This window comes from Hibiscus syriacus, unplaced genomic scaffold, assembly GCF_006381635.1.
Source record: "Hibiscus syriacus cultivar Baekdansim isolate YM2019G1 unplaced genomic scaffold, ASM638163v2 tig00111466_pilon, whole genome shotgun sequence".
In the NCBI taxonomy this organism is placed as follows: domain Eukaryota; kingdom Viridiplantae; phylum Streptophyta; class Magnoliopsida; order Malvales; family Malvaceae; genus Hibiscus; species Hibiscus syriacus.
Genome location: NW_024063099.1, coordinates 391,238 through 403,747, shown reverse-complemented (window position 1 = coordinate 403,747; position 12,510 = coordinate 391,238). Strand labels below are relative to the sequence as shown.

General features: G+C 34.1%; 1 protein-coding gene across 1 annotated transcript; it reads left to right on the top strand.

Moving 5' to 3' along the window:
- Positions 1 to 3,415: 3,415 nt before the first annotated feature.
- Positions 3,416 to 6,490, top strand: LOC120163593 (receptor-like protein 53). The gene is made up of 6 exons (XM_039173491.1): positions 3,416 to 3,677; positions 3,914 to 4,068; positions 4,275 to 4,492; positions 4,862 to 5,471; positions 5,662 to 6,171; positions 6,275 to 6,490. The coding sequence occupies exons 1-6, from the start codon at positions 3,466 to 3,468 to the stop codon at positions 6,379 to 6,381; spliced, it is 1,812 nt and encodes a 603-aa protein (XP_039029422.1). The 5' UTR covers positions 3,416 to 3,465; the 3' UTR covers positions 6,382 to 6,490.
- The last annotated feature ends 6,020 nt before the right edge of the window (positions 6,491 to 12,510 follow it).

Sequence of the window (12,510 nt, the reverse complement as noted above, 5' to 3'; positions counted from 1 at the left end):
GACGTCCTCAACACGAATGAACAATGCCATCCACCGACCAGATCTCCCCAACACAAAGGAGAAGTGTCATCCTTAGATAATCAGACTTTCTCAACGCGAAAGAACAATGTTGTTTCCATTATCCAAATTCGACCAAATCTCTTCAACGTGAAAGAGCAGTGTAATCCAGATAACCAGACTTCCTCAAGGAACAGTGTCATCCTCAACACGAAGGAATAATTTTGTCCACCGACCAGATCTCCTCAACGCAAAGGAGCAGTGTCATCCTCAGACAATCAGAGAGATTCAAGCAAATAAACAAAAGTTATTCTAAAAATAAATAAATCATAATAAATTTAAAAAGAGACAAACGAAAAATTAAGGAAAAAGTTTACAAAGTAAATGGCGAATTAAGAAGAAACGTCAAATTAGGGAAAATAAAATATAAAGGAAAATCATGAGTTAAGTAAAATTAAAAGGAACCCAAATCAGAATAAAAAAGGTAAAACTAAAAGAAACATATGTCATCAATTTAAACAAAATTTAAGAAAGAAAAAGTCAATAAGTAAGTTAGGAAATAAATTAATTACTGAAATTAAAGCGCCAAAATTAAAGGAAAAATAAATATAGGTAATGAAATGTAAAGGTAGAAAGTAATTCAAAATCAAATCTATAAATATTAAAAGTAAAATTTATAATTAATATTTTATAATAAAAAAGAGTTAATTACATTATATGCCCCTAAACTATGACTCTTATTTGAAACTAGTCATCAAACTTTTGAACATTTGAATTTCATCCCCAAACTATGAATCTCATTCTAAATTGGCCCTTAAACTTAGATCTTTTAATTTCATCCCAAAATTCATCCAAATATGCAATCCATTTCAACGATAGTTTAACCTAATTTGTTTTTCAAACAAATAATAATATAACTTGTCTAATAATTTTGTTAATAAGAGATATGATTCGTATATACAAATAATTTAGAATAAAATTAAAATATTCAAAAAGTTAAGGGACCAATTTAGGATGAAGATCATAGCTTGGGGATGATGATCATAGCTTGGGGATGAAAATGAAATGTTCAAAAGTTTTAGGACTAATTTAGAATAATATTTATAGTTTAAGGATAAATTGAAATGTTTAAAAGTTTAGGGACTAATTTAAAATGAGAGTTATAGATTGAGGACATATGATGCAATTAACTTATAAAAATGTTATTTTTCTGAATTTTGTCTTAACCTTCAATAAAAATAAGAGAAAATAACCTCAGTGGCCAAAAATGCCTTATAATATACGATTTTAACCAACTTTTTTTGGATTTACCAAAATGACCAACTAAATCGCAATGCAATCGATAATTCGCAATGCGATCTCCGGTATCGCAAATTAGTTTCCATATTCGCAACGCGAATATCGACTATCGCAATGCGATTTTCCAAATTCGTTGCGATAGTCCAAGTTTGCGTTGCGATTTATTCCAAATTCGCGTTGCGATAGTCCAAGTTCGTTGCGATAGTCGAAGTTCACGTTCCGATTTATTCCAAATTCGTTGCGATAGTCCAAGTTCGCGTTGCGATAGTCGAAGTTCGCGTTGCGATTTATTCAAAGTTCGTTGCGATAGTCAAAGTTCGCGTTGCGATTTATTCCAAATTCGTTGCGATAGTCGAAGTTCGCGTTGCGATTTATTCCAAATTCGTTGCGATAGTCCAAGTTCGCGTTGCGATAGTCGAAGTTTACGTTGCGATTTATTCCAAGTTCGTTGCGATAGTCGAAGTTCGCGTTGCGATTTATTCCAAGTTCGTTGCGATAGTCAAAGTTCGCGTTGCGATTTATTCCAAGTTCGTTGCGATAGTCGAAGTTCGCGTTGCGATTTATTCCAAGTTCGTTGCGATAGTCGAAGTTTGCGTTGCGATTTATTCCAATTTCGTTGCGATAGTCGAAGTTCGCGTTGCGATTTATTCCAAGTTCGTTGCGATAGTTGAAGTTCGCATTGCGATTTATTCCAAGTTCGTTGCGATAGTCCAAAATCGCAACGATTGGTGGTATTGCATTTGTTTCTTAAGAATTTTCTCTAAAAATATAGTATTCGCGCGGACGTGTCGAAGACACGTATTACCACGACCACGACCACGAGACAAGACGGACGGCGGCGGCGGTGACGCGCGAGAGTCTCCCTTGTTCTCTATCACTCAACAAGGAAGTGGGAAAGCCAAGCCTTAAATACCATTCCCAATAGTGTTTCCAATACTATGTGGGATTGAGCATTACCAACACTTGTTCCCAATACTATGTAAATTGCAATGCGATAGTCGAAGTTCGCGTTGCGAATATGGAAACTGATTTGCGATACCGGAGATTGCGTTGCGAATTATCGATCGCATTGCGATTTAGTTGGTCATTTTGGCAAATCCAAAAAAAGTTGGTTAAAATCGTATATTATAAGGCATTTTTGGTCACTAAGGTTATTTTCTCTAAAAATAAAAGGCTTAATACCAAAATAAGTGCCTAAACTATATCGATTTTCCCAAATAGGTGCCTAAACTATTTTTTAACTCATCCAGGTGCTTAACGTTACAAACAGTACCCATTTAGGTGTTCGGCCTATCAACGACGTTAATTTTCCTTTTTAAGTGTCACGTGTCACAATCTGATGATTTTGAAATTTATTTTTAAATAAATATAAAAAATATTATGATACTTATTAAAAAACACTAACTTTTCTTATATCATAAAACAACCTCAAAATCTCAAATCCTAACTTTAATCTTCCTTCGCTGCCATTTTCGACCACAACCACCGCTACCTAAATAGTTCCTATCATCCTCCTATTCATACTTTGTCGTATTTTTGTCTATTGGCCGTCAGAATCTAGTGGGATCATGATTTTCATCCTAGTTCGCAGGGTATAAAACGTCGGTTCGTCGTCGATCGGACGTCAATCAATCATGATTTCATGGAGGTTTTGGTCGTCGAGTGAAGGAGAGGTCGGGTGGAGGTTCGTAGATGACAAAAGACCGTGATCGGTGTGGGTTTAGGGGTTGAAATGAAGGTTTTCAAAGTTATGTGTTTTATTTCAAAATATGTTTTCTTTATATATATATATAATTTTAATTTTATATAAATTTTTTAAAATTACGAGATTGTGACATGTGTCACTTAAAAGATGAATTAACACCATTGACGCTCCGTGCACCTAAATGGGTAATATTTGTAACGTTAGTCACCGGAATGAGTCAAAAAATAGTTTAGGCACCTATTTAAAAAAAGTGATATAGTTTGGGAATTTATTTTGGTATTAAACCAAAATAAAAAGCAAAATAAATAAGCGTTCCACTTTCTTCCACATTTCAGTTCGAGAAAGGTAATCAAATAAAAGATAGTTGCCGACTTTGAATTCTATTATCGGATTCAATTTTCGAAGATCTGAAGACTGAAAGATCAAAGAGAGAAAAAGCGAAGAACAAGATAGATCTAAACTCAATGGAGAACAAAAAAGAAGTAATAAATCTAAAGGAAATGGAGCAAGAGAGCGAGTTGATTCGGCGATGCATAGAAGCAGCCTGCCGAAGCAAAGAAAGCGTGGAGAAATGGCGGAGGCAAAGAAGAAGTCTTGAGCGTTTGCCTTCTCACCTTTCTCAAGCTCTCCTTCGAAACCTCCTCCGTCGTCGCCTCCTCTTCCCTTCCTTGCTCGAGTAAACATACATACGTTTATTATCACTTCAATTTTTCGATATATTTCTATATAATTTGATTTTTTTTAGTTTTCTATTTGTTCAATTGTTACATTTTCTAAAAACTTAGATCTGAATTGTCTGCCCAAAAAAAAACCGTGAATTGGAATTTACGTTGTTTATTTAGCTTTCAGTTTAATTTTGAATTTTTGCAATCTGATCCCTGTTAAAGTAGATTGTTCGTTTTCATAATGCAGAGTCTTCAAACACAGTGCGGAGGAGATTGATCTTAGAGGCGAGAATTATGTTGATGAGGAATGGATGGCGTATTTAGGCGCATTTCGTTATCTACGAACTCTTAATCTCGCTAATTGTCATAGAATTAATAATTCTGCTATTTGGTCCTTGGTTGGTATGTTTTTCATTTTTTTTTCCAAATGTAACAAAAAAATATAAGGGAGTTTATTTTCAGTTATCTGTACGAAAATTAGGATATTTTAGAAGCATTAAAAGTAATAATTCCACCAAGAAATGGTTATCAGAACTCAATTTTGTCATGTTGTTGATAAGCTGAATTACTTTTATAAATTTGTAGTGTTTTTATTTTCTTCGTTTTAGGAATGACTAGTCTGAAGGAACTGGACCTTTCACGGTGCATGAAGGTTAGTGATGCTGGCGTTAGGCATATTATATCCATTTCAACTTTGGATAAGTTATGGATTTCTGAGACTGGTGTCACTGCGAACGGCGTTGCACTGCTCTCGTCTCTTAAGGATTTGTCTGTGTTAGACTTGGGTGGTTTGCCTGTCACAGATACTGCATTGAATTCTCTCCAGGTACTACATTGTATTTACTGCATATATTATCATTGGCTGAAGAATGAAATAATCCACAATTATATCCGAAATTACTGATGATCCATGGCTCTTGAGTTTTGCTGGACTCTGCAAACTCTGTTAGTACTTTATTTAGATGAGAACTTGGTGTCTCAGTTGTTATATTGTGTTAATGAAGTTTCCTTGCATTTAAAATCATTTGTAAGAACTAGACGAGGTTAGTTATATTTCAATTACCATAGATTGTTATTTTAGTCTAAGTTTGGCTGTTCCATTTTGAATGATTGATTTTAAGATCTATTAGTTAGTTTTCATTTTCAGGTAAAATAATTCAGATTAAAATGATATAAGATGGCTGTTTTGTTTTAGGTATTGACAAAGCTACAATACCTTGATCTATGGGGGAGTAAAATATCTAACAAAGGGGCTTTCGTCCTTCAAAGCTTCCCCAAGCTGAGCTTCCTCAATCTTGCTTGGACCAATGTTACAAGCTTTCCGAATCTGCCATCTCTTGAATGTCTGAACATGAGTAATTGTGCAATTGATTCTATCCTTGAAGGTGGTGGTGATAAATCTCCTTTCTTGAAGCTTGTCTTTTCTGGAGCAACTTTCGCGAGTGAGGCCGAGGCCTTCTTACATATCAAAACAAGTTCCTTATCCTATTTAGATGTATCCAAATCTTCCCTTGACCAGTTTGGCTTTTTAGCTGATATGAAAATGCTAGAACATTTGGATCTCAACTCTAGCACCTTTGGTGATGGTTCTGTTGAAATGATTGTATGTATTGGATCTGGTCTGAAAAATCTAAATCTAAGCAGAACAAAGGTCAGCTCTGTGGGGATTGGGATTTTAGCTGGACAAGTTCCCAAACTTGAAATTTTATCTTTATCTCAAACATCAATTGACGATGTTGCCTTGTCTTATATCGGCTTGATGCCATCACTTAAGGTTGTTGATCTAAGCAACACAAACATTAAAGGTTTGGTTTCTTCACCACAAACCTTAAGTTGTTACTTGCATTAATCACGAATATTGTTGAAGTCTTGAGTTTTTCACGGCTGTGGAATATGTTTTTCTGTTGCCTTTGTTCTTCATTTGTGGACTTAAAACGGAATTATTAACCCTTGGCATGCTCATTTAGTTTTTAACATTTCTTTTGCAATTTGCAGGTTTTATTCTCCAGCCAGGCAATGACTCACACAAGGATAGCACACTAACAGTACTTCAAAGCCTTAATTATCTGGAGAGCTTGAACTTGGAGCATACACAAGTTAGGGATCCGGATTTGTACCCTTTATCAAGTTGCAAAGAACTGAGTCATTTATCTCTCAGATGTGTGTCCCTTACGGATGCCACTTTGCATCACCTATCGTCTCTCCCAAAGCTGACCACTCTTCAGGTCCGTGACGCTGTGTTAACAACTAGTGGCCTGGATGCATTTAGCCCACCAAAAACACTGAGATTACTGGACCTGATGGGTTGTTGGCTTTTAACTGAAGATGCTATCTCGCTATTCTTAAAGAAACATCCTCAAGTTGAGATACGACACGAAGTTATCCAGAACCTTTCAGCAGAACAGCAAATAATTTCCAGTAGCCCATCCTCATCACAACAATTTTCAAAGATTTCTCGATGGAACAAAAAGCAGGAAAAATCGCCCATGCCCGAGTTTCTCGTAGGTAAGTAGACGTTCACAATTTTATTCTTTTAGCATCAAATATCGAGTCTCTTTTATAATCTAATTGTCATTTTTTCTTCGTTTTTTTCCCTCTCAAATATTAGATCAAAGATTGAAATATAGCAAAGAGGAGTTACTTGCACTACAGTTTTCACCTTTATCCCTTATATATCCACATAAGTCGGCTAGTGTTTCACCCAATTTACAATAATATCAAATGGACTAATTCCATTGACAACTACTTTGTTTAGAGGCAACAAGAAAGCTAAGTGAGACATGAAAGCTTGCTTCTTTTTTTTTTTTTTAATTTCATCCCTCTCCCAATCCCAATATATATGTGTGTTACTGTACTCGTATGTTTGTACTTGAATGATGAACTGTATTTTTACTTTTTTACTAGATAGGAAACAAATTTCTTTACTAGAACATAAAAATTAAATATAGATAATCAATTAGTTTGTTAACGAAATCCACCACCTCACTGTCAATAATATTATGAATTTGAATATATGTCTTCTTTCATCCTAGACAGTCTAAGATCTTCTGTAGATGGATCATTAATCAAATGATTACCCATTAGTGCTATTTGTAAATATACTTGTATATATACCCATTTTTATCAACCGTAAGTGCTAAAATCATGTACCCGCAAGGAAATATCAAATCTGTTGAAGCCCAGAGCGCACACTAATGAGTGAAAATTTTGGACCTTAACTAGGGCTAATAGTGTAATTTCGTTAGATAAATTTGTAGATAATTGTTGTACTACTTTATTTATTTTTTAATTGAGTTTTTATTTTATAAGGGGTCAGGTTGGATCAGATCAGATTTACATTTTAAAAATTTAGGTCAGATTAATTTTGAGTGGAGGTATATATGTTTTTTAAATTAGGTTGGATGGAGATATATATTTTTGGGTCAGATCAAGTTTTACTTTCCAAAAAATAAAAATCTGACCCGATTTGACTTGTCATCCCTAGGTGAGTAACCGGATATGGGTTGTGAAAATTTGAGTGAATATAAGGGTGAGCAAAATTTGACTCGAAAAATTAATTTTTTTCCAAATTTGAGTTACTCGAGTCGAGTTGTTCGAGTTAAATCGAACTATCACTTTGGGTTTTGAGTTCGAGTCGAATTGAAATTTTGAAATTTTGAAATTTTGAGTTACTCAAAAAATAAAAATTATGACCAAGTATTTTGATGGTTTTACGATTTAGTCTCTGATTTCATTATTCTTTCAATTTCTCCTTTATTTTAAGTTCATTTTCACTAAATTTTAACCATATGCTCCTAAACATTGTAGAATACATATGCACGTTCAATTTCTCTTTTTGATAATAAATTTTTTATTTTTCAATTTAGTCCCTTTATTTTCATAATTTTGTTATTTCTTCAATTCATCCTTTATTTTAAGTTTTTTTTACCAAATTTGAACAACATAATCATATACCACAATGTAATACTTATGTAATTTCAATTTCTAAAATTGTACTTTCTTTTTTTATTTAATTCATTGACTTTGCATTTTACTCAATTTGATCTTTTGACTATAATTGTTTGTAAATTTTTTCTTCCCATTAAATTCTTTTGAGTCGTTATACTTTCATCAATACTTTAACTTCAAAATACTTTCTTTTAAATATAATATTATGAATAATATTATAATGTGAAAATAATATATATATATATATCTTATGTGGTTAGAGAAAGTCGAAAAATTAAAATAAATATTTTCCATATTACTATAAATAATTATAATAAAATTAGTAACTCAACTCAATTTTTTTAAACGCAGACCAAATTGAACACAAGGCAAGAAACCATCACAGGGGTGTGGTCGAAATTAGAAGTTGATATCGGAGGAAGAAAATAGCACCACAAAACCCTCCAACGAGCTCTTACGACCGGTATTAATATATATATATATATATATTCATTAAATTAATTATATTACAAATATATGTATAAATAGGTATTAAAATATAAAAAGAATTCTAGATCCAAAATCATGTTTTAGTAACATATATTCCTTTTTATTATGTTTTTAAAATATGTACATATTTTATTTTATATGGTTTTATTTTTACTATTATTTTATTATTCAATTATTTATTCATTATATCTTACTAGTATATTTTCAAGAACATTTGTCGTAGAGTAGGCGTGAAAAGCACCACTCTATAGGAGAAGTGCGATTCGACGACATTCAAAAGAAAATTGAACTTATAATTAATTAGTCAAATTCAGTAAAAAGGATCCTAATTTAATTTTTTACTCGAATTTATGGTTTCCACTGGTACGATGAAGTATAAGCGATTAGGTATCAATTTTAGGCGTTGTGGGGGTGTTCACTCTAACCCACACGCAATCGACTCTCGAACTCTTAAAAATGAATCTTTGATAAATGCAGACCGATATTTGTCTTTAAAATAATTTTTATTAAAATTGTTTTAAATAACATTTTTAGGTATTTGACCTACCTAACTCAAATGTCGATGGCTACTCTAAATTCAAATTTAATTTAATTTTATCAAAATTTCCAAAATAAAATTATAATTATTTTTAATTTGATTAATTCGTTAAAAATGGCTATGACAACTTGGTGACTTGGTTGAGGACTTTTTAGAGACTTAGGTCGTTAATCGCTTATACGTTTTCATAGTAGTGGAAAATATAAATTCGAGTCCTTAATTAGTTTATGATTCTTTTTATCTAATGTTGATTAACTTATTTCAAATATTTTTTTTGTTGGTAAGTTTACTAATTTCTTATATTTTCTGATTTCATATTTGTTTTTTTTCGAAGGTGCTTCTTCTATTTTGGTGTGGGGTTGTTTGGTCAAAGGTTCGTATGCTCCTCCTCACACACCACGTGCATTCCATGACATACGCTTTATACACTAGCTCTGTCTCAATTAGGTAGGGGTGAACGATATACTTTCATGGTGAATTTATTCCCCGTATGAGTTATAGCAGTTAACCTTTGGGATACACGCCTTATACTTCCATGGATATTTATTTCCTCGTATGGGTATAAGGAAGTAAATCCCCTCGAATTGAACTCGTTTCGTTTGAAGCCTGTAATGGGTGAGGATTGAGGGTTGGCAGCCTAAAAGGGCAGCAACATCAAGGACAATTCGAGTACCCTTTTCCATAGAGTCGAAACCATACATATATAGTGAACCATAGAACGGTCACCCTCGGTATAGTCATACCGAACATTTGTCCATTGGTAGGTACCAAACTAAGTACACACAAAGGTGAAATGTACTATAACCTTTTTTTCTTTGCTTTACAATTGTTGAATAAGTTTTCTTAATAAAAACATACGAACTAGATATCATGCGGTTATATTTTATTTACCCAAAAAAATGCATAGGGGGTAGAAAGCGAGTATGATTAGGGATTATTTTAATAAATTATGTTTGGGTAGATCATATGAGGGTAGGAGTAATTTATTTATTTAATATATGTAATTAATTAATTTATTTATCATGAACTAATTGATTTGTTTGTTTTGTTTTTCTTTTTTCTGTCATGTTGCATGTTCATAGAATTAAAAAGGGTGATTGATCCACAATTGTTCATCTAGTTAAAAAACTTTTAAAATGGAGAAGAGTTTCATAAACAAAGAAGTGAATCCCGCAAATGTGAGTGATGGTCTGAGGAAAAAAAGCAAGGGGATGGTCTACTAGCTCAGTATGTGTCAGAGCTGTCTAGTTGTGCACCCGTCATTATCAAGTTGAACGATATTGCGAGGTTTGAAAAGGATTTGGGAGAGTTGGAGCCGTAGTGAGAAGCAAGCATTTCATCAGGACCATGGTGACATACCTCATTTGTTGTACATTGAAGTAGATCTGATCCTTATCCAAAGCTTGATACAATTCTAGAACCTTGCATATAGTTGCCTCACTTTCAATCAAGACATAACCCCGACCTTAAAGGAGTATCACTTTTTGTTGAATTTACAAAGAGTTAAAGTGGACAAGATTTATTTTAAGTTAACAAAAGGATCGCCCCTTAAAGCTAAGCTTGCGAAGATTTCTAGCACAAGTGAAAAGTGGGTGACTGATCGTCTACAAAAGAAAGGGGAAAGCGAATGAGTACCATGGTCTTATATTTAAAAGATAAATGAAGAGCACATGGATGGAAAATAAGGAGAGATGTCATTGCTCTGTGGATCTACAGCTTAGTGATTTTTCCTAAATGCATTGGTCACGTCGAGCTGGCTGTTGTCGATTTGTTCGAAAAGCTAGAAGGAGAACTGAACCATGTTCCTGCAATCTTGGTTGAGACATTTAGGTCCTTGAATGCTTGTAGAAGGATTGAAGGTGGTCGCTTTATAGGGTGTAGCTAATTGTTTATCATGCGGATCCAATGTCATTTTTGGAAAGAAGAAAATGTCAATTCTGATTGTTTCTTAAGGGGTTATTCACATATTGAAGACTATCTTTGCATGTAACATCGCACAAAGATCAGTGGATTAGCTACTTAAGAAATATTCGAGACCAAGATATTGTATGGCAAGTTCCATGGTTAATGCACACCCAAATTCTGTATAAATGTGGTAATTCCAATTGGATCACCCTCCTTAGACTATGGGGGAGTAGGGTATGCTCAATTGTTAGTTTTGCGACGATATGGGGATCCACAATTTGTCCAATTGACCTTTGGACTCGCTGATACCAAGTTTGATTACAAAATAATCAATTATAAAAAGAGGGCCCAGGAGGTGAAAAGTGAGTGGACAATGACATTTAGAATGAAAGTAAAGGGGGCTGATATTTTGATGACCCAGACTACAAAGTCTGGAGAAGCAAAATAGAAAATGATAAGATCATTTTATTAAATGGAAAAGACCATCCTCTATGGAAGAACACTTCAGGGTAGTCCCTTTGAATCTAGAAATTCAGAGAAGAGAAATCAAAGAAAAAAAGCCAAAGATGCCAAGAGAATAGAAGAATTGGGAAATGAGAATTTTATGATATCTGTTGAGACTGGCTTTCATGCTAGGTAGTTTCAAATGATGTGTGAAAGGACGGAAAAAGGTGGAAGCATAATAGGAATCTTGGAAGAAACACTATCAAGATTTGCTACGAAAAAGAAAGGTAGTAGGATCAAGCAAAACATCTCAGCGGTGGGCTAAGGAAGTGGCAGATGGAAAACGCCGAGTAAAAGATCTAGAATTCGAGAACAAAGGTAAGCTCAAATGGTTAGAGGTGGCAAAGAAGAAAATAGAGGGTCTAAAGTTTTACAAAAGGCAATTGATCAATGAAAGAAAAGTTAGAAGCGTGAACCTGAGAAATGGGAGAAAGAGAAAGAAGATAGTATGATATAGGTGGAAATACAGAAAAAATGAGTTCAAGGATTAGAGGTTGAGATGAGTACTATACTTGAGTACTTCGAGACCAAAGAATCCAAGAGCTCAAAGAAGAAAGAGAGCTGTTGAGTTAATCGATTGACGAAATCGGCCAAGAGGGGGTGAATTGGCAATTAAAAATTTGGTGGAAGCTTTTGCAGAAAATTGAAAGTAATTGCACAGTGATTTAAAGTGGTTCGACTTTCTCAACCAAAGTCTACATCCACTACCTTAGCTATCCACACTAAGGAGTTTTCAACAAATTCACTAATTTGTTCTTTCTTTTGAGGCCAAAGAGATAACCTTACAACTCCCTCAAGAATATACCCCAATTCTTGAGAACACTCTTTTCTCAAAGAGAAGATTACAAATTTGCAAACTTACAAGAAAAACCTCACAAGGCAAATATGTTTGCACAATTCTAGAACAAAGAAAGAACACTCAAGAATAAATACAATTGAGCACAATAAGTGTTCTTGAAAGCAAAATGAATATTGAATGAAAAATAGGCTTGAAATGCTCAAACTTGAGGTTTGATGCTTTCTCTTTGATTCTCTCTTGATTCTAGTTGCTTAATGTTTCTTGTTTTTGATCAATGGCTTATAAGCTTGTTTAAATACACCTTGAATCACTTCTGAACGTTGGGGATGATTAGTGGAGTCAATAGAGCCGTTTAAGTGTGAAAACAATTAATTAATACAGTTGGGAGCGTCAGTGCATCGATGCATACCCATGGTGCATCGGTGCATTAGTGTAAAATTCAAATATTTTGACCGTTGGACCCTTAGTGCATCGGTGCACTAAGAGTGCATCGATGCATCAAGTGCATTCGATGTTTCAAAATAGCCAGAGTGCATCGATGCATGGATGGTGCATCAATGCATCAAATGCATGGATGATGCATCGATGCATCAAATGCATTCGATGTTCTTACAAAATCCTCAGTGCATCGGTGCATGGTGTGCATCGATGCATGGAATGC